Source organism: Doryrhamphus excisus, linkage group LG15, assembly GCF_037039965.1.
Source record: "Doryrhamphus excisus strain RoL-2023G ecotype Guam linkage group LG15, RoL_Dexc_Guam_v1.1, whole genome shotgun sequence".
Classification (NCBI taxonomy): Eukaryota; Metazoa; Chordata; class Actinopteri; order Syngnathiformes; family Syngnathidae; genus Doryrhamphus; species Doryrhamphus excisus.
The window spans coordinates 7,780,298-7,806,946 of NC_136371.1; the positions used below are offsets into that span (position 1 = coordinate 7,780,298).

The following is a 26,649-nucleotide window of genomic DNA, read 5'->3' on the forward strand; positions in this document are numbered from 1 at the left end:
CTTTCTAGCTGTCATTTCTTAAAGTGTAAAATTACAACCACAAGGGCAGAGCAGGATGCTGATAGGCACTTCATCGTTCAGAGAAGCCACTCCATCATGAGTGTTAAAGCCACCAGGAAAATATTCCCTTCACTTTAATCAAGCAGGAGCAGAGCCACTATTATGGTGCAGCTAAATATAGAGCAACTGGCTTCAGATTCAAACACAGAGGCCGGAGTGTTGGTTGAAATCAGTGGTGTGCAAACTGTGGTTTGCAATTGATTTTCAACTGGCCCGTGACAAAGTCTAAAAAAATAATGAACTAAGGCCTGCATATAATATGTATATACTTAGTTTTGTACTTCTTAAACACGAGGCGGAGCAAGAGAATCCCTCTGGCTCCGCTGGTAGAAGCTGGACAAAGTAGCCAAGGCTTCCTCACTTGGGCTGCTTCCCCTGCAACCTGACTTTGGATAAGTGGAATAGGATGGATAGCACTATGTAAAGAGAATGTTGGCACTGTTAACAAATAACACAAAGCTTTGTCTTTGTCTACTGTACTTAAGAAGCAATCGAAATAAAGCTGTCACTGTGAGGTGAAAGGAGAGTGAATTGATGAGCTGAAGAGTGATGTAACAGTCCGGAAAACCAGTGGGAGAAAACAGATGAGATCATTCATACAACTTTACGAGGAAATCTTATTTGACAAACCCAAAATTGAATTGAGGACATCTGGTTTGTTACATCTGCTTTGTTTTTGATTTTCTTGTGTTCCTTGCACTCTACGCAGCTGCTAACTGATGCCTGACACTGAAGTGAAACATTTCCCTCCGATAACCCAAAAAGAAAAAAAAAACAGACTATTTATTTGAACACACACAGAGCATGATGAATTCTGCTACAAGCCACAATACTCCAGAGATTTCAACAAAGATGCGTCATCAGCCATTAACGTGATTTGGTGGAAATAAAAGCCAGAACGGGGTGAAAAGTGCAGATTTTCCTCGTCCAAGGGTTCTTGGCGTTGTAGAGTCTTGTGCTAATTTTAGATGAAACCAGTTGTGTTGGGCTGTGAGTTGTGTTGCAAGGTGAAATCTTTCACACTGCGTGATTACAGGATGCTTTGCATTTCTGGACAAGTTGTACGGCAGGTTGGAGTGGGAGTGGAATGAATAAGGAGTTGTGTTGCTCCTTCTGAAAATCATGAAGATGCAATAGCACTGCATATGCAAAGCCTGAGAATTGTTTTGCACTCACTGCTGGTTGAGACAAGCTTTCCGCCAAAAGGCAAGTAGTAGGGTTATTAAAGTAGAGGGGCTTCCCAGCATGGAAAAAAATGCTTGGATTTGGCCAAAATATGTGTCATGCTCCTTGTGGTATACATAAGGTTTCCACAATAAGGTCCTTGATAATAAAAAAATACAACCCAATGTATTTCCCCCCTTTCTCTGTTTCCTTGTTTAAAAAATGCTTGTAATAAATCTTTTATGCTACAGCAAATCAGATGAATGCACATTGTTCTCTATAAGACATCCACAAGATGGATTAGGGATTTGCAACACAAGCAGCTCAGGGACACGAGAAAATCTTGATTAGGTCCCATCATTGCAGAGCTATGACTCATATTGCTTTCATTTTCCATTCTACAGAAAGCTGCAGAGATGTGACAAAAGAAGGACATTTGGGATGTCTGACACTGAAAAAGATGGTTATTGTGGTGAGAGTTTCGACTAAAACGAGGAAGGAAAGCAGGAAACGTGCATTTCCTGTAAATGGTATTAAAATTACAGTGGTGGTGAACAACCACAAGTCAGCCACCAAGGTGCACAATAGCACATCGCAAGTTGATCTCATGTTGCTTTCTACTGGTGTTCAGATGTGTTTGGTAGCTCATATTGCTGCATGACCGCGGGGGCAGGATAGGAGTTTACGAGGATAAACGCAGTACTGGCACATAAACACAACTTTTGAAGTGACATCCACAAAGCTGAAGAATAGTTAGTGGTTCTTTTAGAGTTGGGACACTATAGAAAATATTCTAGACAGGGAATCTTTTAATCTCTTTATTATGTGTATGTGTGTGTTTTTAATTCACAGAACGATGAACAACTCTGTATCTGTCTCCTTCCTTCCCTGTAATATACAGTGTCCTGATGGCTAAAAAAAAAGCTTCAAGAACTTTGACAAAGATCTTCAAGTGCAAAGGCAGCATCTCTTATGATAGGATTGAACATTGTAGAATATAGAGAAATCCCAAGCATATTACCTGATTGTGTCACAGAAATAAGCCCATGGTTCTTCCTTTTATTTAAAACAAAATGGTGAAGTAGTGTAAGGGTTAGTTACCCTTTTTGTATCAGGAAATTAAATTAATATGCACAGTTTTTCATCACCCTAAACAAGGAAGGAAGAAATAAGATACAACTCTCTTGCTAAAACAAATCTTTTTAAATGCCTCTATTCATTTTACATTAGGCTGAAGGATGATGGGATTCATGAGAGTGGTTCTGTGTCAATGCACCCAGCATCTGTCAGCCACTTGAGTGTTTTTTTTGTTGTGTACTTATTAGTATTGATCTGGACACTGGGCAAGTTAACAGGCTTTTCAGAACATAATGAAGACCGCACGCTCCCATATAAAACCTAAGAGGGCCCTGAGAGAGCATTTTTCCTGGCAGATCAAATTCTAAATATTCCACAGCTCGGCTGTTGAAGGTCTTTTGAGACCTGAAACAATCAGCACCTGCAGAAATAGTGCCCTTGTCTGTCGAGAATATGAGACCTTGAATCTCATCTTTCACTGGATCAATGTGTGGAAGAATGCATGGACACAGTGCTCATATAGAAAGGACACAGATAAAAGTATTGTCAGTGGGTTTGAAAAACATGTCATGGGAACTGGGGGGGGGGTGGCGAGAAACAGGCAAGACGTTAGATAGCAGAAAATCTGAATGTTTACTGTTTTTGTCCCATTGGATACATCAGTGAAGCCATTTTTTTCACCATAGACTGACAAAGGAGGGAAAAAACTGAAATCTATATTTTCAGCTTGACTGAAATTTGCACCTACCCACATGCCTTCTGGACAAAAGTGCGATGGTCAAGCAAGATAAGAACGAGGCTATTTTGCCACAAGACAAGTACAGTATGTCAGGAGGACTCTTTTGAGGTGATCGCAAATAAAGTCAAACTTGTGCACCCAATGTGTGTTTTTAAAAGACACTGAAGGTGATGAAGATGGTTTAAATAAATGAAATGTCCAAAGCAAATACAACATTCATGCCCATAAAGAGTGAATGTAACCATCTGACCACCATTGTGTATTTGGTAGCTTGACACCTTGAGGGGTCATGAAGTAATGAATAAAAAAAAACACCCATTTTGGAGATTACCAATCTCAAGGACGCAACACTGTAGCTGCTGTTTCTCAACGTCAGCAGGAAGTAGCCGTTGGATTTACTGATGTGACGTCTCTGACACACAAGATTACTGGGAAAAAATTTATTCATCTGCGATGGAACCAGCCCACTCCCATGGCGGCCACTTGCCTGTACTCTTGATAGCAAATAGTAGGTGTATCCAGATTTTAATCTGTATAACTGCCTTCCAAGAAGGGACGGGCGGAGTAGCCGGGCCAAAACAGGAAACAGGGTTTACTGCCAATGACTCAAGCACTGTGCTAATTTATGCAGAACTCAAGCCAAGGCAAGTGAGTGTGACATCTCAATAAATATTTGTTACATGCTGTATTATATTATTATGGGAGTTTTTGTTTTGCTAACACAATGGTTATTTCTCCTTCTTTGTTCTTTGTTTCCAAGTCATTTATACATTATTCCTTTTTATGTATGACCTTCTCAGATGTGCAATTCATTAAACTTCAAATAATGCTGCATTAACATAACAGAGACAAATACAATCTTTGTCCAATCAACTGGGCTGAATTCATCTTCTCAATGCTGGCAGAAAAATCAATGAAACCGATAAAAGGGCCACATCACATCAACAAGGGATTATTTAAATTCCGGTATGTTCCGGAATTCAAGCTGGTAATAAGTCAAGTGTGCACTGCGCAAAGATTCCACAGATTAGCTGATTGTATGCCATTCACTGACATAAACAGTAAATCCATCCTATAGCTCACAATTCAATGAGCGACATACCTGCCACATTGACTTTTTCCGAATTGGCGGAGCTGGGTGTGGAGGGGCTGGAGCCATTGGTCAAATTAGTCCCTGTGCCGTTGTAGATGTTTTCTACCTTGGACTCCAGCTTGGCCAGCCTCAGCATGATGTTATCCAACAGCACTGCAAGGGTCTTCTTCAGGTCTGGAAAAAATAAGCATCTTCTTACTCGGGCACAAAATTCCGAGTTATTGCTCAACCAATAAATAACAATGAATTTCTTTGAGATCAGATTTGCAGAGTGAATAATGGATTATTGATGCTAGTTCTATTAGACAGTTGGATGGTGTGTCTGTGATAAATAGGGTTCAATTTTTTTTTATTATTACATTACATATCAATACAACGAACACGAGCATGTAAATTACTGTTCTGTGCTTTGCCTAATACGGTGAACAGGTATACTTCAGTTCACACCAGCAGGCAGGCTGGCTCCGGCTCATTTAAATGTATACCCAAACGCTCCTGTGTTTGAGAATGACCTTGCAGTTTAATTTGCTTTTTTCCCCCTTCATTCTTTCAGGAGTGCTGACCAGACAAAAGATACATTTTAAATGGAAAATGCAGCACAAAGAGGTATTCCGAAACAACTAACCATTACGGTTGTTTACACATTACACCTCGGCCTTGTTCAGCCAGTGAAAATTGTCATGTTGTGACTTTTTCCTAATCGTACTCAGCCCAACACCGTGGCCTAGCTGCTGCAGTAAAAAAAATGCCATTTTATTCCTTTCCAGTCTGACTGTGTTCCAAGTACAGCGCTGCTCTGCACAACCTTCATCCAAGACAGGCCGATTCCCTGAAGAATCTTGTCACTCATATCATTCTGGTCTGTATGCCAGTGCTCATGGCGCCTTTGCCAATTTCTGTGATGTGATCAAAACTGGCATGACAAATGCAACACGGCAATGGAAAATGTGCCACTTGTGTGCGATGGACAAACTGTAATTATGTCATCTAAGGAAACCCAAACATGGTGTTCTCGTGTTATGGAACACTTCTCCTATATTCACCTCTTACACTGGTTTGCCTTAGCTCCAGGCTAAGCAGCGAGCCTGAGACTGGATATGAGGACATTTTCCAGGGTTAAATAAAAATCGAATTCAATTTAGGAAAAATAAAACGAATTTCATAGGGCCTTAGTTTTACAAAAACAATACACCCAACAGCAGTTTTTACTCAGTGTTGCATCCACCTGTGTTGCAAAATATGCTGCCAGGTAATAAGCGGACTAATATCATACCTGACAACACATTTCTGTTCATTTCTGACTTTGGTAAGTAAAGTCTTTAAATAGTATTGTCATCCAAGATTATAGCGAGGGATCATTTCCTTAATAATTGAAAGAAGGGCACTAAAAATGGGACATCAGAGCAAGACATCCATTGTCATATCTGTAGGGCCAACCCACTGACAATGCCCTCCATATCTCAACCACACAACAGAACAAAAAAAAAGAGATAACCTTTCCCAGCACAACAAGGATTAGTGCAGCAGTAAAGGCTTATACCTTGCCCAGCCCCCTTTACGGCCTTTAGCAGAATCCTCTTGAATTGTGATATTAATTCTCTAAAGCAGAACAACCATACAAGCATCCAGGTTCAAAAGAGTCCCACAATTGCAGCTGAACTGCCCAGAGAAAAATAAGGTATCGGTGTCAGGTGACTTGTCACACCCAGCTGAACAGATCATCTTCAGTCTGGGAAAAGGAAAAATCCATGTCATGTCTGATTTGTTGTAAAGAAAAAAATGGTATCACTTTGCCTTGGGACAGGTCTCAGGTGGAGGGGATTTAAAGAGACTTCATGCAGCAGATTTCTCGAGCTGCCTAGAGGACGCCAACATTTGAACCTATGAATATCATTATGCTGTAGCCGGCCTTTAGCTGCTTTCAGTCAGTAAGACGTTTGTGCATGTAACCCCGACCCCCACACTGTTACCTTCTTGTTGCTTCACACCAAGACTTGTTGTCCCAGTTTTTGTTAACTCTCAAACAACCATTCATGCTCACATTCACACTATGGGCAATTTGAGTTCCCAATTAAGCAAGCATGCATATTTTTTGTTACCACAGAATACACTCACCGTAAGCTGTCATGGTGCCAACATAGGGTCCATCCATGACACTTTGGTTCTCCTCGGCCAATGCTTTGATGTAGCGCTTGCTGAGGTCCAGGATCTGCTGTCGGAGCATGGCGCTGTTCTCATGGCTGGCCCGTTGCTGTATGGTGAAGTGTAGCAGCATCATGCCCCAGATGAACCCAAAGCTGACTAGGAAGAAGCCCAGCTTCTGGGATGACAGCTTCCACAGGAAAGGCGTAGCCATGCTCACAAGACAGCCAGTTGGAGGACACACGGGCTGTGATTAAACTGCGGGATGGTTAGGCATTGCTGTCCATTTGTGGGCCCGTGATGTTTGCTGTTGGGCGGTGGTCCTCACCGCCCATGTTGATCATCAAACAGCATCTCAATCTCAACTTGCTGCATTCTACTGTAGAAAAGAAGAGAACGTTGGATAATTTGTTGCATAATACAGCAGTATGTACTGGAATGCTTAATACTGGCTTTCTTGACAGTATCCCATCTTATGTGATCTCATTTGTAGGTCAATATTATCCCTAGTAAACGGGATAATTCCATCCATTAAATCTGCCTTTCATACGATACTCTCTTTTGAATATGTTCATACATCAGCATTTCAGCAAAACAATATTATCTTTATGATTGATGCTGGTGAGGATACATGGAATTTATGAAGGTGTGTTTATAGCTCACACAAAAGAGCAAAAGTCAAACATTTACTCATTTGCTACATTAAAAAAAAAAAATCTGCCGGGTGCAAACGGTCAGATGTGAGGTTCACACATTCACATTCCTTTACTCTTCCTAACGTACATAAACAACCTTCCTCAAATTATGCTGATTTGCCCGCAGTGTCTCATTGGTAGATGAACAAATTAGAAATTTAAATTTTCATCATAAAATGTGCAAAATGATACCAGAAGGCTAAGGTTTAACATATAGTGAATAAAAAAATAACCTTTATGTAAACAATAACTGGTCCTATATAGGCATCCGCCATGCTTTCTTTAATATTTCTTTAATAGAACGCAACGGAGTCACTGGCAATGCATTTGGCCGAGGCAAAAAATTGTTGCACACAATGCCAAACAAGATGGCCCGCAGTAATTATGAGGCTGGTAAATAGTTTAAGCCGTCTAATGGGGACTCTCAGTGCTAGCGATACAGAGATAAATAAATGCCTCTCAGCAACATTCACTAGCACACAATTAAATCACGAGATGAAGACGTTTTAGGTCAACTGTAGCTGCACAGTGGAAAATGAATCGTGGGAAGGGCTTTGCTAAAAAAAAAAAATACAATATTCATTTTTTATTTAAAGCAACAATGTGACAGTTTGTGGTACTTGGTATGTGTGTATTGTCGCAATAGTGGTGCTGACATTACAGGACAATTTGCTACAAACAAAAATAAGCAGTGTTTATTTTAGCCATCTTTTTTGCACTTTTCTGGGTGCTTAGTTTCGCTAGGGGTGCCCAGACTTCCCCGTCTCTGGCACTACATTCAATGATATGATCTTTAGCTTCTGACTAGGTCTTTACGCATGATCACAGCTGTCTCCCCCAGGCAAAAAACACTGACCAGATTGAACTACAGGGGTCCTTGGATTGACCCCTGGGGAATGCCACAGGTTATAGCCATTTGGTCTGAAAAAAAGTTCCTTCTAACATGATTACTCCTGTCCTCAGGATAGGACTTAAACCACTTTAGAGCAACACCACATATTCCTATCCAGTTTTCTAACCTCTGTAATAAGATCACATGGTCATGCCACTTTAAAGGGGACCTATTATGCTCATTTCTCAGCTCTTTGTATTGAGTTGTGGACTCCAAATGTGGCCTCTTTTTGTTTTCTTGTTAAATTATATTGTTATATAATGTTTGTTTGTTACATATTATTATATTGACACTCCTGAACTAAAAGGTTCTTTTTGCATCTTTTTTAATTTGGAGCTACAGTAATTAGCTTTATAATGTGTGTGAAACAAGCCTTTGTCTATGGAATAAACACTGCAATTCAATGAATTCATGAGAAAAGCCCTTGGCAGTAGTGCTCTGCAAACTGCAATGTTGATAACATCTGATGTCTCTCGCTTGGGACACTATGGGATGAGTACTGTGAGAACTTGCTGGTTGGGTGCCTGCCGACAAGCACAAGAGACTTCTGATTTTTTTTTACCCCGCTCAGCCAGCTGAGTCTTCTGTTCAACCTTTGTTTTCAAGACTATAACCAATTATACATCTGCACAAAATGTTTGGTCACTAGTAGTAGATGGTAAACCAAAACGCACAAATATTGGAGCTTCAGGGAGCATAGAGAACATCCATCCAGCCACCCATTGTCCTCACTACAGTTGTGGGGGTATGCTGGAAACTATCCCAGCTGACAGGGTACACCCTGGACTGGTCAGCAGGCAGTCCCAGGGCACATATAGACAAACAACCATTCACACTCCCATTCATACCTACGAAGAACATGCAACCTCCACACAGAGATACCGAACAGCAATTCAAACCCAAATCTTCCAGATCTCCTGACTGTGTGGCCAACACGAACAAATCAACTAAATCATTCTCGACAAGCAGGAAACACACAATCACATCAAAGAGCAGTACTTCCCATTAGGTCTGGTGTACATTTTGGCCTGCCGCGGTCACTGCAGGAGCTGAGGGTTTATCTTTCCATGCATGCAAATTGAAGTGGTTCACGGTAACGTCACAGGGATTTAAATAGCAATTGCGCATCATTGTCAAAATAATCAGGCTTTTATATCCTTCCAGTCAAGTTCTAATCAGATTGTTCTCTCACAAGCAATTGTCAGGATTGGCCAGATGGTTGAGCGAGGTAAGCGAAGTAAAGAGATACATAATAGGTTATAAAGGCTGTACCCCTTAGCAGATACAAAGTCCAACAACACAATGTTTGTAGCTCCATATTTGACAGTAGGGATTGTGCTCTTGGGGTCATATTGAGCATTTTTCTGCCTCTAAACACGCAGTCGGTCATGTAAAAAAAATCGGTCATGTTAAAATCACAAATACGTAAACTTGCTGATATAGTTAATCTTCAAACAGCTAAAATAATGCAAAAGGCTAAAAACAACCAAATACCTAAAAATGTCATCCAATACTTCTCTACAAGAGAAGAGAAATATGATCTCAGGGAAGAACTACATTTGAAACACTTATATGCTAGGACTACGTTAAAAAGCCGTAGCATTTCAGTATGTGGAATCAAACTATGGAATGGATTGAGTAAGGACCTCAAACAATGCACAACGATGAGCCAATTCAAGAAACAATACAAGCAATTGATGTTTGCTAAATACATGGATAAAGAGTCTTGAACCAGTCATGATGTGCTTTATATATCATGATATTGACAGTTACTATGGTACCCATTATGTCATTGTATGGTCATATCACCTCGTACTTCGGTACGAGGTGCATTATTAAAAAAAAAACAAAAAAAAACTCAAAAAACCTTAAACTGTATTATGGAAAGCAGGAAGTGAACAAATGTAACAGTTACTGATTGTAAAAGTACCAGATGGAGGGGTAGGATTTAATAAGCTTTGCTTCTTCCTACTCCTTTTGGACATGTGGAACTGTGAACTGATTATGTGATGCACTCAATTGTAATCTGATGCATGTTCAAATGAAATAAAACCATTACCATTACCATGTCTACAGGGCTCCAATAATGTGTAAAACAGGTTTTCTATGCTCTTAAAATATTCCATTTATTAATATCGAATCCAACTTAGCAGAAATTAACTCATCAGGTGGGTCTAGAACCAATTAGCCGCGATAAATGTGGGATGTGTATGTTATAGTTTTGAAGTTTCGCACTGTAGGTGAGGCGGCAAATCAGGCTCTGGATGGTTTCCAGGTTCACTTCCAACCTAAAACACTGAACTAGCTCTCGTGAACGAAAATAACATGCGTTAAGAGTGTGTTGCAGAACAAGACCAAGTAGCTTAAAGTGCTCTTGATGCAGGTTGCGTCATCAATTATGGATCCAGTATGAAGTTGTATCTATTTTTCTCCTCAATATAAATAGACTGTCACAGAGGCTGATGTCGTACTCTCGGGTGAATTCACAAACAGAAAGCTGTCAGGAGAACTGGTGCTCTTAAAATAGGGTACTGTCATTGTGACTTGGACTCTAACACGCCAGAAAAGTCAGTTTGCGCCTAGAAACAAAACTGCATTGTTTGTACACTCTGCATAAAAATCGTCTCCTCTGACTGAAATCAGCATTGATATCCAAGAAGCTCTAGCTTACTTCTTGGTGACCAAAGGAGACATGCAATTGATACTAGACCCCTGCTTCCATGGAGACCAGTGTGACTTTGCATCTTAATAGACTTGGTCATAAACGCCCCGCCTCTTAATTATTCATTAGCTTCTCCAGAGGAACGGCAGCACCAACAATTTTGCCACCTTGTTGGGGTTAATATGGAGTAACCAAAAATTGATGGCTAACACCACCAACTGACAGGCACTGTAAGAAGCACCATTCACAAAGTTCAGTTGGGCTCAAGCAAAGTTTGACTTCAGTTTCAGTAGATGCTTGCAATGGTCAACATGCACAGAAAGTCAGGGCATGAATTATAGAAGGCTGATCTAGGAAGTCCTATTATCATGAGCTCAAACTAATTTACATGCCAACCACACGACTCCTAAATGTGTTATTTGTGAATCAAATGACACTGTAGGAGACAAAGCAGTAGGTACTACTTGGTTGGAAATGCAAAACAAACCAAGGCTACAAATTCAAGCAAACGACCCATCACTACTTCACAGACATAATAATATGCCATTTAACTAATGCAGTCAATCCATGATACAGAGAGCAGAGGAAAATTGTAAACACATAACAGAAATGTCATAGGTCAAGGTATAGACTAGGGACGTCCCGATGCGGTCTTCAGGATCAGCTGCTGATTCGCTGTATTTTCAAGATCGGATAACATTGGCTTCCACCACAAGATTGGGCTAATCTGGTTGCTGTACGACGTTCATAACTTTGTAACTCGGTAATAAGAGTGGGTGTGAAGCTGGTTACCAGTTCAAACCCTCAAGCGCAAGACATTGGATGTTCGACTCCGTAGCTATAGCAAATCTATTTTAAAAATTGGATCAGATCGGAAGCCAAATGTGGATCTGGACATACCTAGTATATACATGTTCTATAGGAATGGTAAATTATTAAAATTACAGTAGAGTGGTGTCCCGGATTTGCATGGTTGTGAATGCTGAATCACAAATATATAGGGATCCATTATACTTTTGTTGCCATTCAGAAAATAAAATTGTTTTCCTCAAAAAAAATTTTTTGTATGAACAAAATGACAAATTAAAAAAAAAAAATAGAAACAACTTCACCTAACTGCCAACACAGTCGCTGTCCATTGAGCTAACAGAACTGTAAAGCTGCAACACTAATACATATCTGTACAAATATATGTACAAAGTCAGGTTCCTGGAGGCCCCCGAGTGTGCTCAACTCTGTTCTGGTTGTTCTCGTACCGTTCTGGTTGACAGGTCACGTAAAGACTCAGCAAACACAGTCAAGGTAAAGGTAACGATTCAACATTCAAGGCTGGGGGGGGGGTGCAAATGAAGAGAAACAGCGCTTCATGTAGGAGAGTATTTCCTATACATACATGTCACACAAGTATCTGAGCATAAACAGACAAAAAATGTCACTTTGAATCATAGGTATTAAAATGACATACAAGACATACCAATACTGCACAAATATAGTTAGGTAGAGCAGCACAGAGCTAAACATTACTGTGTTAATGTTTCCAATCAAGCCTCCTCTCACCCTGTTCATCCGGATTTTGGGTTCAGGTGTTGAACCTAAAATCTGGTCTTGGCAAGGCAACCACAAACCCCACTTAGGCATTCACATTCAATCCCAATGAAATGCAAGTGGTGTTATTTCTTTATGTACACAATGCAAGAGATGATGCTTAAATCAATATGAAAAACTATTATTTGAAGTGTAAGAAAATTTCTTTCGCAATCTGCACATGTAAATACTATCTTTTTAAACGACAGTGAAGAAGCGTAATCGCCAACTGAAGGACGATGTGTAATAGATCAGTCTGATATGAATTTAGAGAAAAACTGCACCTCTGCCATGGCATTAGCACCGATACATGACCTGAGATAATGATGCCGCTGCAGGTGAGCATACAAATATTTACCTGTATTGCTAACATGCTACGTTAGCTAATACACCTGCTGTGTAAAAAAAAACAATAGAAGCCCTGCCCGCGACGGAAAACGACTGACCGGCACTCGCAGTGAAAACGAGCTCGCACAAATGTTAGCTTCACGACTCGGTGTCCCTTCACCGAAAAGCGCACTAGCAACTGCTGTAAAGGACAACAGAAAGGTCTGGGGGGCTTGAGTTGGCCTCGGTCGACCACCTCTCATTCCATAACGAAACAAGAACCCCTGCAATGACAAGTCAACAAGCGCAACAAAAACAAGCTCAGGATCGGCTACTAAGTGCGTACTATGAACTTACCCTTTTGTGTCCCTTTCTGCTGGGAGTCGATTCGACGCAGCACATGCGATAAATGGACAAAACATCCGGGAAGAAACGCGAAAGAATATGTTGCTGACTGGATGCTATTCCAGCTACAGCGCACGAGCCTCCCTGTTTGCTCTGCCCACCAGCAAGAAAGCGAGTCTAGGAGCCGTCTGCATATTCCCATACCCTGCTGAAGCACACAACAATGCAGCACATTGTGATAAATTAATTAAATGCATTCCATTTTTTGTTGATTTAAATGTATAATTTATTGTTACATGCAGCTAACGTTTGTGTTTATTTATTGTACACGAAAGGGGTTTTAGACGCAAAAGTTGAGATTGAAAAATCATGACAATCTCTGACTGAGTGTCCTTTCAATGAAATCCTTGTGTTTACTGCCACCTTGTGGTAGGTAGTTACACACGGGCAAGCCGCACTGGGCAATCTGGTGGGCGGATCGATACAAATGCCATTAGTATTGCATTGTAAATTGGTTGACAAGCGCCCTATAAATTGAAATTTTTCAGTTATGGTCTATTTTCATAAGAGTTATTCATAGGTTTGTGCTCTATATAATTTTGAAATGAATAAGGAAATCATGTTGTGTGCTAGTTCATACGGTTGTATTGCTACATACGGTATTGTTACATTGTCCAGTTGACAGAATTATGTTTTTTTGTCAAAAGTCCGTGTCTTGTTTTCAATAATGAGCCCAAAATCATTCGATGAGCATGTAAAAGTATCAGTATCCGCATTTGGTTTGTATTTACTTGGTATCGGGTCACAATACTCAGCAGTGAAGTGCGCCCTCTTGTGTTTGAATGCAGAGATTCCGATTTGTCATTGTGGCACGACAATTTGGGCAGGGTTTAGTAAATCTGATGTGGAAAAAATACTACAATGATATATTCATGTAAAAGTACAGTTATTTTCGTGAAATCTTACAAAAACGTATACACACCCTTCAAACCAAGTGTTTGCAACACCTAATTACGGTAACATTTCATTTTATTTTTTATTATAGTACAAGTTATCACTAATTTCCAGCACAAAATCTGTGTAAAAGTCTTCTATTAGATGCAGGCCATGTCTGTTTACATGTGAGGTCACACCATACACACCATAACTAGGTGACACGGTTTCCCTATAGAAAAACAAAACAAACTCCAAACACACAGTATAATCCTCTTGTCAAAACAGATGCATTGTTCAAACGGGTGGCATAGAGTGCCTTCGTCAGGAAAAAACATAGCATTTAGCTACAATCATTTAACGTCATCACACAGAAGATGTGAAAAATTCACATTCATGTATCAATACATACAATGTACAATGGAAAAGGGGGAACTTAATACTTAGCTCTCCCAGGAACAAAAAACTACAAAAGCATAAGAAAATATGCTGAATCAACTGTTTAATTGGGTGTGTTATTGTTTAACCAATTGCCTGGTTCAAAAAAAGCCAGATACTGTTTGTAAAAAGAGTATAAAAGCACACATTGTGTTTTCCAAGTGAAAAACATTGTAAGACCCCAAAGTAATTGCACTGCAGTACCTCAAGTACCTCATCTTTTCAGGAGCATTTAAAAAGCAAATTAAATTGTGCCAATGTACTCTTTAAAGGATGTCCACAGATTTGTTGACGCTCATTTCCCAAGAGTTTTCACCACATCCTTATAGGCGAGCTCGATTTCCACATCAGCCGCGCACGTGTTGGTGAACTCATCTCGGCTGTAGGCGTTGCCAAGGTAACGCCACACGCCTCGAAACTGGGAAGGGATGTCATAATTGCGGTACTTCTTGGCCACCACCTGCCAAACAGGAAGTTGGTTAGCAGTCGACACCGCATTGGAGCATCACTGCGTTACCTTGACAACGTGAAGTTTGGGAAGAAGGTTGCAGTCGGCCAGCGTCAGCTCATCACCATCCAGGTATTTGCGGGTTGATTCTCCATCGACAAGATGGACTTCATTTGGTAGAGGGTTCAGGAGATACTCATCCAGCTTGGCCAGAGCCTTGTTGAGACTTTGCGCCAATGCTTAAAAACACACATGATCCAAGGTCAGAGGTCAAAAGAAACAAGAAATGGGATGCGAGTGTTTACTGGTCGACTCACCCCGACTTTTATCTGGACTTGGGTTTTTAATGTAAGCAGAGAACTTGGCAAAGACGTCGTTTCCTGCTGTGTTGGACTGACGGTTCTTCACTGTAAGTTTGGGATACCTGAAGAGGGCACCATTAGTTGAGTGTTTATGCGTGTGTGTGTTTATGCAAAGCCTACTTGGGTGGAGCCAACATTTCCTCCAGGTACTCCTCAATTTTATTGACATCAGTAAGCACCTCTCCTTGGAACGTGAGAAAAGGTGGGTTTGTCCCTGGGGCCAGGTTGTGAAGGTCGGTTGGTTTCCTAACAAGTAATAAGAAACTTCCTTTTGAATCCAAATCTATTTCATGTTTTTAACTGATGCCACTTATAGCCCCGGAAAACAGTATACAGTACAATCTTAGCATGGCATGTCATACCTCTTGAGGTCAACGGTGGTGACATTGAAGACGACGCCTTTCAGCCAAAGGACCATGAAGAGACGCTGTGAGAATGGACAATTTCCAATGCTCTCCCCATCACTGCCAGCCTGTAAACATTCAAAGATAACATACACACACCAGTATGAGATTTAAGTTAAATTGTTTTTTTTCTTCTAATACACACTGATAGAGCACATCTACCACACAAAGGGAATCTTTAAAAAGTCTTTTAGCTTTATATTTGGGAATTTGGGTTATGTGTGTCAGTGTCTGATGGGTGTGTGTGTCAGAACATGGTAACACGAGCTTCAGCCCAGCATGAATAATCCACACAGCTTCCATTAGTTGCCTCACTGCTCATCTATGGACTCACCACTTTTCCTGCTGTTTTCTATTAATGGGAACTCACTATTTTTATATTTACTTGACCACAAGTAATTTCATCACAAAATAAAACATGCATTACGTCGACCAGCCAGTAGACCAGTAGCGATGAAAGAAAATGGAAATAATATCATCATCTACATGATCTTATGGTTTTAGATATTTTGATGTGAAAGTATGCTTTCATCCATCCATCTTATGAGACACACAAGCACCAGACTTCATCTCAGGAACAACAGGCTTTTATTGTAGGTTTTAATCCCTTGTAAAATCCCTAATAAAAACACAGGCTAACCCACACCAAGCTAAAACTCAACCCTGAACCGGAAACGTCACTTCCTGTTTTCCTCTCCCCCCCTCAGCTCTCCTAACAATAAAACACACACAAGGACAAGTATTATTTATGTCTTAAATTGCTTTTCTCTTATGTCTCTCTGCGTAAAGATGGATGTTAATTCATGTCTGGAGGGCTCAAAATAATGATTAAAGTGATTTTAATGCTTTAACTACTCAAAATATTCAATTTATCCGCAAATACACTCATCACGGTTGGGTCTGGAACCAATTAAATGAGGGATTACTGTGCCTTCATTATTATTATTTAAAGTGGTGCTTAACTGCCGCATAATACTGACATCTGTTTGTAATATTTAAACTGCTCATATGGCTTCTGAAATATAAAAAATGAGCTTTATTATTTTGTAAAGACAAGCTACAGTTTTGTATTTGGTGTCTTTACATTGTCTGTGGGTGCAGCTAATGAAACGATAGCTACTTAGACTTAAAGGTGCTGGGATGAGAGTGGTGCCAAACATGAATAGTTTTTGCACAAATTTGCAAAAAAGTTGGAAAACATCACATGCAAAAAAACTGCAAAAACTTCCAAGCCAAACACAAGGCTATTTAAAGTTGCAGCTCTGTGCATAGAAAGCACCCCAGTAATAATTCAGTGAGAGGGATAGAGAGTGATTGTCCATGCACGTGGGTGTCGGGTTCACACAGGGAAAATCAGCACGCAACAACAAGAACATGTCCAGTCCTGACTTAAAAGAAGCCCCTACTCTACAACACACACACACACACACACACACAGAACCTACTACATAATCTTTGTATTTGCAGTGTTGACAATCTTGCTTTCAATGCCCCACCTTGACAAATAGCTCGATGTCTGGGTCCTTATCTTCCTCTGCTGCAATATCTGTCATAGTCACACTCACACACACACAGAAAAAAAAATGCTACTTGTGCGTCTCCGCTCCACAAGGGTGTATTTGTGTTTGCAAATTCTACTCCAGGTCCACTGAGTGTCGCCTGTTTGGTACCATGGCAGCTCTGTCAGAGTCAGCTGATGATGAGCGCCAGGGAAGTGTGTGTGTGTCAGGGACAGCAATGTGTGTGTGTAAAAGAGAGTGAGGTGGCCTCAGCAGTCGAGCATGATGTCTGTCAAAAATAACCCCGTGCTTTGAGGCAGGATGGGGTTGATGGGGGTGTCTGTGGCAGCACCAGTAAGGCCTCAATCACCCAAAAAAACAACAGGTGACCTGAGTGAATGACACATCTGCACAGCAATGCACATGTGGAGCGTTACAAACAGTAAAAACAAGTCACCTTTACTCTTTTGCAATATAAACTATAATATTACTCTCATTTATAACACTGGAGTGTTCAAAGTGTCAGATTTATGAGGACTGTACACTCACTCCAGTACATAAAAGGCAGATGCGACAATGACACAAGTTAGTGAGTAATGTGACTTAATGCCTCGCTGATCACATGCTCTCATGGAGCCGCCCTAGCACCAAGTGGGAACATTCTGGCCAGTTCAAGTTATATTTGGAATCACAGCGACTCCCTCTAAGAGCAGCAGAAGCATTGCCATTCAGTGTGCAAGACATATGGAATGTCTGCTATGGGAATCACACACAAAAAGCAGCAGGGAGGCATCCACTGACCTTGCATATTTACGAGGGCCCTAAATTGGTTTAAACATTGACTCATACACCTGCACAGACAGACTACTGAAATGCAAGTCAAGAGCTGAATTAAAGATGTTGCTTGGCCATATATTATAACTTTTTTCCAGCAAGGGCCACATACTGAAGAAATATATAAAAATATATATATATATATAAATAAAAAATATATATATAAAAAACATATATTATTCTGACTTCCCCCCATTTTTTAGCTAGTTTTTTTAATTTCCAAAAGTTTAACTTTCTTCTTAAATAATCTTTATTTTTGTAATTTTATTATTAAAATGTATTTATTTATTTATTTAAATTTTCATTTAGACAATATTTTGACTTTTCCCCCTAATTTTACCAAAATTGCACCTTTATTTTGTTTTGTTTCTCATAATATTCCCATTTTAAATAATAAAAATTTTTCTTTACTATTTCAAGTAATTAAATTTTCCCTCATAATATTACGAGTTTATCTCATAAAATAGCTTTTTCCTCACTAGAATATGACTTTCTCCAAATATTTTGACAATTTTGACTTATTCACTGATTTTTTTCTTTATTCTCATAACATCATTTTCCAAAAATTACAACTTTAATGTTGTTTGTTTCATATTATTTCAGCTTAAAAAAGTAACATCTTTACTATAACGACTTGACTTTATTCTTATAAAGTTACTGTTAATTTTTTCCATTTTTGCTGTTTTAGTTTTCTTGTTAAATGACATTTTTAGAATGTGCTGCAGACCAACAAAAAACAGACGTGTGCCACAAATGGCTGCAGGGCTGTACTTTGGACACCAGTGGTTTAGCGGTTACACCCAGTTGCCAAAAAAAACCAATTCATTCATGCATAATGCGTTCATCTTCAACACTTTGATGCAAATCATCTTCTTACAAAACCTACCTTAATAAAAAGCGTGACCATAGATGTGCCTTTCTCAGGCCTTGCCCTCCAGTCGCCCTTTGCTTGCTCAGATGCCGATGAAGATGATGTTGAAGACGTGGATCTGCGTGACACACAATAATCCACTTCCGTATTTGTAGACACCATCCCCCTACTCAACTGTTTCTTCTTCTCTGCTATTTCAGTCTTTGCCTTATGATAGTAAGGCTTCTCCCTGTTTTCTTCATCATGTGCATTTGAAGATGAGGATGAAGATGAATATTTTCTGTGGCATTCCGCTCCGGGAGGAGGGGGTGCTGGGAAAGCAGGGGGAGCAGGTATTCTTCCAAAGACCCACCCAGTGTTCTGATACACTGGTGTTTGGCCGGGGAGCTTGTCGTAAGGCATTTCATATATACCTGACAGCTGGTTCTGGTAGGTGACCTCTAGGTTCTCGTAGATATTTCCCTCAGAAGGATTCATTCTGGGTCAAGAGAAACAACACAGGTTGACCTCAATCTACCAAGGTGCACAGCACAGTGAGCGTGATGCTGACGGTGCCTACATTATCACAAAGCATCCCAGGACTTTGGACTGCATGTAGAGTACAGCATTTTAATGGTTATATCATTCCTATTACACACCATTGCTCTTCTCCTCAGCAGAACAATAACAATACAATACAGGCATACCATACTACTAATTGTCTTGACAGACACAAACTAATTAGCTTCCCAAAATAAGTTCCTTCATATTAAAAGTGCAGAAGATTCTGACAACAATCTGTCAAATCATCATATAAACCCCAAGTGCCCCGCCCTCCGATTCTAAACGCCAATTCGCTGAGTGACCATTTGTCAATTGAGGAAGTTGACGATGATGTAAAATTAAATGTAATAAAAATAAACATTCGCAATTCTCGTATTACAAGCACTTAAATGTATAGTTATTGCATATAGTGTTCTATTAAATAATATTAGAGCAAATAAAATAGATTTAACGATTACAGTCCAACAGGTATGTGAAGTATTGTGACATGATTAGGCATTTACTCATTGTGTTGTATAGTATAGCATGCTCTTATTTTGTAAAGTGTTGTGCTTTGGGAAGTGACGTACCACACTGCCGGGCGGAAGCCTGCCTTCAATCTGAAAGGCTAATTATATGTCAGGGTAAAAAGTTATGGCCAAACGCCAGCAAACAATGGACGAAAAATGTTCCAGCGGCGGTGTATAAATATTGATGAACGCTATATCGTAAAGTTGGACGTTTACCTAGAAAACTGTTAAAACAATTAAAACAATTTGTATTCACGTTGCAGTGTAAGAGGTGGTATTTGAGAGTTTCATTTGTTCTTACCAAATGTTGCAACAAAATTTGTTTGCCTTGCTTCCTCAATTGCGGTTGTGTTGATGAGTCGGACGAGGACTTTAAATGCATCATTATGCTCGTCTGCCCATGAAATAATTCGCATTACTATCACGTTTATGTAGAGAGTTTGTGACGTCAAAATTCTTTATGACAAAAAAAACAGAGGGAAGTAAATACGTTTATTTAAATACAAAGTCAACCACCTAACAGTCTGGTAGCAGTGCTTTTGCGGCTAGAAGTCGTTTCAATGAAAGTTAGCAAAATAAATGCCCGCAAGTGTGGAAGTCAGACTACCAAATTGGCGGTGACTTATGGCGACTAATGTTTACCAGCTCTGCACTATCAAGTCTTTAATTAACATTTTATGTTTGCTCTCGTTCTTGGTTGTTCAAGTTATTACTGTCCAAACTTGTTCTCGGGGAAACAGTGGGGGCGGGTGACTACAAGCTTTATTTCGAAATGGTTCGCCGGAAATACATTGTATCTTGGTTTCCTGCGGTATTTAATACTGTGACTTGAGGAAAGTACGAGGTCATGGGTGGACGGTGGTTGATGCTGAAACAATAAAGACGTATCAGTGAAAGCCTCTGAAGGTCATCTTGTCAGTAAGGTAAATAAACTCTTTACTGTACTGACTCTTATTACGCAAACGACGTGCTTGTAAGGAACACGGAAGGCGTTGACTCTGGCGTTGTGTTGTATTTTGTTGCGCAATTCTCCCTTAGTAAATATACACACATATGCGTTAAATCAAAGTTGGATAACATTCTCCAAGTCCATCAGTTGAGTTAAGTTTCCAGAAACAGTTTGTTCAATGAGTGGAAATTATTTGCCACCTGACATTTTTTGAAGTGTTATTTGTGTGTTATTACAAGTGTTATTTTGACGTGTAATAATTATTGTAAGGCACAATCACTTTTTGATAATAGGTGATACCTCCCGCAACGCTACTAGGTTAACTACTACTGGTTATCTGCTCTTTAACAGTTTCATCATGATTCCATCTTTTTGCTGAAGATTAGAGGTCATGACATCACCACCGCATAATTGTTTCTCTTTCAGCATGTTCCTCAGAATACATCTGGGCTTCCTGTGCGGTGCGTGTGCGCTTCTGACGCAAAGTGTCTCGTCCCAGCAGCGTCCTCTTCCGCTGCTGCTTGTCTCGTTCGATGGCTTCCGAGCAGACTACCTGCAAAGGTTCCCGATGCCCAACCTGACGCTTTTCTATAGCCAAGGGGTCCTGGTGGAGCACCTCACCAATGTCTTCACCACAAAGACATTTCCTAATCACTATAGCCTGGTAAGCCTCATGTGTCTGCGAAAGCTGTCACACGCCATTCTCGTGTAGCAAATATTTGTATTCATGACTATTCATAGACAGACAGCGTTCACCGTCTGGAACACGGTAGTCCCGCAGAAAACATGTAATGACCATATTTCCACTACTGATGTTGTGCCAAGATTGTCTGCAGTTAGTAAACGCAGCCGACTCCCTCACGTGCGGCTTCTGAGCTCCATGGCACCAGCAATGCCTCTGACAAAGTGTATCCGACAAGGAGTGCTCCTCCTCGGGCAGGGGAGGTTGGAGGAGCACCAACGGTGCCTACTTTTTGAGTTCATATACAGTAAACCAGGGGTCTCCAACCAATGAGCTGCCTAAACACTACGGACACAAACACAAGTAACTCTTTATTATTATTATTATTTCAACTATACCCAGATAATGAGGTTTGCAAATTTGGAAGTGAGCCCTGACCACTCGGTTTCAGAGAGCTTTTTCTAACAGGGACATCACAGGGAGCCGGGCTTCCTTATATATGGGTATGCGGTATGGGGAGGACAGCCATCCCCACAACTCTGCTACGCTCTGTTTACTGTTGTTAGCTATGGCTCCCAGGAAATCTTTCTATGGGGCAAGCTCAGGCAGAAATGGTTGGAGTTGGTGTATCTCAGCAAGGGAAAAATATTATCATCTGTCAACAGCATTTCACACAGTCCTGTTGTGAACATGAACGTGAAATACCCGCCAAACTGTTGAAGCCAGAAGCAGTGTGCTCTCCCCGCAAAAGGTGCATTAATGGTGGACACATTAGGCCTACACTCAGTAAATGCGGACCGATGTCACCACTATTTGACACTATTCGGTAAGTCAAGGCTCATGAGCTACCACTTTTCAGTTAGCTCTCCAAAGACTTTATTCATTTATCAACACCTACTGCCGATAGTCTGGAAGTACTTGGGAGTACTGGAATAGGTGCAGATTATGAAAGATGTAGAAAGTTGTCTGTGTGGGTTATTGTGTATAGCTGCTCTATAAGAGTCACAACTCAATACAAAACGCCGAAAAGGGAGAAAAAAATCCAAATTGATATGGCCCTGTGTGAAAAAGTGATTTCCCCTGAACCTAACAACTGGTTGGGCCACAAAAATGTATTCTTCAATTTCATTCATTCATTCATTTTCTACCGCTTTTCCTCACAAGGGTCGCGGGGGGTGCTGGAGCCTATCCCAGCTGTCTTTGGGCGAGAGGCGGGGTACACCCTGGACTGGTCGCCAGCCAATCACAGGGCACATATAGACAAACAACCATTCACACTCACATTCATACCTATGGACAATTTGGAGTCACCAATTAACCTAGCATGTTTTTGGAATGTGGGAGGAAACCGGAGTACCCGGAGAAAACACACGCATGCACGGAGAGAACATGCAAACTCCACACAAAGATGGCCGAGGGTGGAATTGAACCCTGGTCTCCTAGCTGTGAGGTCTGCGCGCTAACCACTGGACCGCTGTGCCGCCTATTCTTCAATTTATTTGGGAATAAGAATTTGTAGTTGTGTAAGAGTTGTGCTGCTCTCCCAGGTGACCGGACTGCATGCGGAGTCTCACGGCATAGTGGCCAGTTCAATGTACGATCCTGTCAGCCACAAGTACTTCAGCAACAGCAAGGACCCGATGTGGTGGAATGAGGCCACACCTATCTGGATCTCCGTACAGCAAGCTGGCTACAAAACAGCGGCCGCCATGTGGCCCGGCTCTGATGTGTCCATCCACAACCAAACACCCACACACTTCTTTCCCTACAGCTCTCATGTGACCTTCCGGGAGCGTCTGAGGAATGTGACGAACTGGATACTGGGAAATAAGAAGGTAGAAACATTTGTTTGGACTTATTTTGACAATTTAATAAAATTAAAGAAGTTGTCTCATTCCAGCATGAAGGTGTGATATTAGGAGCGCTCTACTGGGAGGAGCCAGACTACTCAGGACACTTGTTTGGACCTGAAAATACTGAGGCCATGAGCAAAGTACTGAAGGAAGTAGGGACTTCTCCTTGTTGGCATTTAAGAATTCTGACATTTAGGCAAAATGCTACCATCGGCATCCCTGTATGCCCCCAGGTTGATGACAACATCGGCTTGATGATATCGGAACTGAAGAGAACCGGCTTGTGGGGTCACATCAACGTCCTGGTGACCAGTGATCATGGCATGGCTCAGTGCTCAACCGATCGCCTCATACGCCTGGATGACTGCTTACATGCTGATAACTACACACTGGTGGACCTCACTCCTGTCGCAGCCCTAATCCCAAACAACAGTAACCAACCAATTGTGGACTTTGACATCATTTATTTATCATTATTTGTTATCCACGGGAAGTTGCTGGCATGTCATGCATCATTTTCCTATGTACTGTTGCAGAGCCTGAGGCTGTCTTTGCACTGCTGGATAAGTGCCACCCAAACATGACTGCCTATTTAAAGGAGAGCATTCCTGACAGGCTGCACTACCGCAACAATGAGCGCATCCAGCCTATCATACTGATCGCTGATGAGGGATGGACGATCATACGGCAGGGGAACAAGCTGCCTAGACGTACGACCTGGGAGTGTGACATGACAAACGGCACTCCTCTTCACAACATTGAGCCCCTTTATTCCTTTCCTCAGTGGGAGATCACGGCTATGACAACTCAATACCCAGCATGCATCCCTTCCTGGCAGCAGCGGGGCCCAGCTTTCAAAGCGGCCTCCGAGTAACAGGCTTGCAGAGCGTGGACGTTTACCCGCTCATGTGCCACCTGCTGGGTGTGCCCCCGCAGCCCAACAACGGCACCCTGGGTAACGTCCTGGTCATGCTGGTAGCTGAGACCAACTGGAAGGTGCCTGTAATGGTTGGCTTGGTGATTGGTTGCCTGATCGTCCTCACTACCATACCTGGTAAGGATGCCTGTGTTCCAGTTCTTCTTGTTTAGTTTGTGCCCTGCCAGAACCTTTTACACGCCCCCTAAATTATTCTATCATTCAGAATTTGAGAATATGTATTTAGTTGCTGGCACCAGCATTCTACATACACCGGATTAGCAAAATTAGCCGAAATTAAGGCTGCAACTAAAACCATTTGAAAAATGACAAGAATTGACATTTTGCACTGTTGTGGTTTCAATACTCGATTCAATCAATCGAGTAATCGATTAGGCACTAGAGCAGTGGTTCTCAACTTGTTTGTCTGCGGGACCCACCATCACTCTTCACTGACAAGCAGTGACCCAAATTGCGGAAATGTTTGAATACAAACTACTTAAATATGTTACATATTCAATAAAAAAAACATTTATTTAGTTAAATTTTAAACATCGGCTGTTTACAACAGCTACAGGGCTCCATAGAGGGTGCTAACCTTTTGATTGTGTTGCACCCCGGAGTGTGTAAACTCCACACATACAGTACAGGCACACATACAGTACACATTCGGGAACACACATACAGTACAGGCAAACAAATGTTTGGACACACACAACAAAACTGATGGTCCCAACCTCATTAATGAGGAAAGGCACATCTTGTGCACACTGTGCCGGAACAAAACAAGTTTCATGATTTTTTTGGGGGAAAAAAAGTGTATGTAAACTTTTTCATGACCTAGCATATTTGGGGAATTGAATCAGAGCGGACCAAGGAGAAGTTAAAAAGGAAGTGAGTCCAGTTGCACTGATTTCAAGGAAAACTTTCTGTGGAATTTTGCCCATTATTCACAATCTTTAAGTGGGTCTCTTTTCTGTGCATTATAAAGATATAAAAACAGCTAAAAAAAGGACAGCTTATTACTGCACATGATGGGAAACACTTATTCTGCCTATCAACCTTATGAAAAAAGCACCAGCAACGCTACCATAATGTGCATATTAACCAAGATACAGCAAAATTACTCTGATCTACTTTAATGGGGTATTTATACCTTGCCAAATCTACTAGGTAGCTCGCAACCAGCTTACTGCCATACTGTCTCTGGTAGTCTTCATAGTGGGCAGAATTTACCCATGTAATCATTGATTCATCAAATTGTCGCAGATCTAGCTGAGAAAACATTTGGAACAACTTGTAAGATTTTCCAAGTTTAAGTTACCTCCGCCAATGCCACTATTATATATATTGTATAACTGTATAACTACATTATGTCATTTTTTTCCCACAGTACTCTTCAAGCTGATGGGACGCTGGCAACGGCCTTCGGTCCCCCGAGCATTCTACAGACTGCAACTCGAACACGGCAACAATGAAGACGAAGCCTTGCTGGCGTAAACGAACCCAGCTCAATCAAGTCTATGTCGCCTGCTCATGCACTTTATCCTCACTGAACAACGGCTTGATTGATGGAAAAATGCCATTTGACCAGAAATGTCACATGAAATCACTCATCAGAACGGTGGAAGGCAGGAAAAGAAAACTAGTCCAACAGGTTCCCAAGTTGACGAATGTGATTACGAGACACAAAAGTTTGCTGTGAAAATTTTGAGATTTGTCTTTCTTGTGTTGTTTTTGGACTGAGGTCAATATTTATTGGGGCATGTTTGTGTGCAGCCATTGACGAATTGATTTATGATATCTTACACTGGAAGAAGCAACATGATACAGTGCGTACATGTTTTGAATAGCATCAAACTGTTTCTCAGGGTTGTGTGTCAGTCAAATCAAAGTACTGTCGTGAAAACATGGTCATCAGAAAAAGATGCAACTGGACTAAATATTTTCGAATGATTTAAAACTGTGAAAAGTCACACTGCTCTGAGTTCTGACGTGTGTTAAAGGGGACCTATGATGCTTTTTCCACTTTTCTGACCTATAAATGTTAGAATGTTGTATTATCGTGTTGAACTATGCCAAAGTTTCAATTAATGAGGTTTGGCATTTGGAAGTGAGCACATTCCTTATATGGTCATGCCTCCCCCTCCGCTTCCCCAACGGACTAAATGTAGCAACAAACTTTTTTTGTTCCGATTAAAGCCGGGAGTCTAATCTGTCTTTCGGTAGGTTCCATGTTTAAATCACCATTGAACACAATATTCTGTGTCAAAATCATCTAAAATGACCGGCACTGAAGGGGTTGTCTTTTTACTTTTGTTATTAACACCTTTTATGTGCTTTCAGTTTTAATAAACTCACCAGGGTTTGTACATTGTGTGTGTGTGTGTGTTTCTGAGAAAAAGAACATGACACACATTTGAAAGAACGAATTCATATTCCCTTTATATAGATTTTTTTCTCTCCATGGCAGTCACAATAATACAATGTAACAAAAGTTAAATATATAAAATCAATACTGACATACATTTCTCTATTGTGTTTGTTTTCATATGTTTTAACATTTAAAATGACTCATTTCTATATCGTGTTTGGCATCATTGTAAATCTTTGCCTCTTCAGATAAAT

The 26,649-nt window shown here is 40.8% G+C and overlaps 3 protein-coding genes across 10 annotated transcripts in view; 1 reads left to right on the top strand and 2 right to left on the bottom strand.

Moving 5' to 3' along the window:
• The window catches only part of mgat5 (alpha-1,6-mannosylglycoprotein 6-beta-N-acetylglucosaminyltransferase), a 39,736-nt gene extending 26,797 nt beyond the window's left edge, over positions 1 to 12,939 (bottom strand). The window contains exons 1-3 of one of the 2 annotated variants that reach the window (XM_058050643.2): positions 12,793 to 12,939; positions 6,249 to 6,654; positions 4,143 to 4,307 (exon numbers count right to left, since the gene is read on the bottom strand). In XM_058050643.2, coding sequence (XP_057906626.2) covers positions 4,143 to 4,307; positions 6,249 to 6,489 — 406 coding nt within the window. In that variant the 5' untranslated portion in view covers positions 6,490 to 6,654; positions 12,793 to 12,939. The remainder of the gene's footprint in view (positions 1 to 4,142; positions 4,308 to 6,248; positions 6,655 to 12,792) is intronic. The other variant, XM_058050644.2, reaches the window with a different exon arrangement.
• Positions 12,940 to 13,802: 863 nt separating this feature from the next.
• clic5a (chloride intracellular channel 5a) lies at positions 13,803 to 20,172 on the bottom strand. 4 transcript variants are annotated; one of them, XM_058051672.2, is made up of 8 exons: positions 19,923 to 20,172; positions 18,983 to 19,047; positions 18,585 to 18,880; positions 15,324 to 15,433; positions 15,082 to 15,207; positions 14,917 to 15,023; positions 14,669 to 14,838; positions 13,803 to 14,611 (listed from the first exon to the last, which is right to left on the bottom strand). In XM_058051672.2, exons 2-8 carry the CDS (start codon positions 19,044 to 19,046, stop codon positions 14,447 to 14,449), a joined length of 1,038 nt encoding a protein of 345 aa, XP_057907655.2. In that variant the 5' UTR covers position 19,047; positions 19,923 to 20,172; the 3' UTR covers positions 13,803 to 14,446. The 4 variants fall into 4 exon arrangements, with proteins under 4 accessions (XP_057907655.2, XP_057907657.2, XP_057907654.2 ...); XM_058051674.2 differs by having other exon boundaries at positions 18,585 to 18,687; positions 19,923 to 20,170; XM_058051671.2 differs by having other exon boundaries at positions 18,585 to 19,047.
• Positions 20,173 to 20,392: 220 nt separating this feature from the next.
• enpp4 (ectonucleotide pyrophosphatase/phosphodiesterase 4) lies at positions 20,393 to 26,393 on the top strand. 4 transcript variants are annotated; one of them, XM_058051667.2, is made up of 8 exons: positions 20,393 to 20,544; positions 20,997 to 21,234; positions 22,800 to 23,087; positions 23,153 to 23,257; positions 23,339 to 23,537; positions 23,642 to 23,815; positions 23,890 to 24,159; positions 25,415 to 26,393. In XM_058051667.2, exons 2-8 carry the CDS (start codon positions 20,998 to 21,000, stop codon positions 25,519 to 25,521), a joined length of 1,380 nt encoding a protein of 459 aa, XP_057907650.2. In that variant the 5' UTR covers positions 20,393 to 20,544; position 20,997; the 3' UTR covers positions 25,522 to 26,393. The 4 variants fall into 4 exon arrangements, with proteins under 4 accessions (XP_057907650.2, XP_057907652.2, XP_057907653.2 ...); XM_058051669.2 differs by having other exon boundaries at positions 20,397 to 20,539; positions 21,073 to 21,234; XM_058051670.2 differs by having other exon boundaries at positions 20,435 to 20,539; positions 21,070 to 21,234.
• The last annotated feature ends 256 nt before the right edge of the window (positions 26,394 to 26,649 follow it).

Coding starts and splice junctions, on each gene's coding strand:
- clic5a (XM_058051671.2), bottom strand. CDS start 19,046: ATGAATCCTTCTGAGGGAAATATCTACGAGAACCTAGAGGTCACCTAC. Junction 15,208..15,323: donor ACCACCGTTGACCTCAAGAG/GTATGACATGCC, acceptor ATTACTTGTTAG/GAAACCAACCGACCTTCACA. Junction 14,612..14,668: donor CCAAACTTCACGTTGTCAAG/GTAACGCAGTGA, acceptor CCTGTTTGGCAG/GTGGTGGCCAAGAAGTACCG.
- enpp4 (XM_058051667.2), top strand. CDS start 20,998: ATGTTCCTCAGAATACATCTGGGCTTCCTGTGCGGTGCGTGTGCGCTT. Junction 21,235..22,799: donor TTCCTAATCACTATAGCCTG/GTAAGCCTCATG, acceptor CTGCTCTCCCAG/GTGACCGGACTGCATGCGGA. Junction 23,088..23,152: donor GGATACTGGGAAATAAGAAG/GTAGAAACATTT, acceptor GTCTCATTCCAG/CATGAAGGTGTGATATTAGG.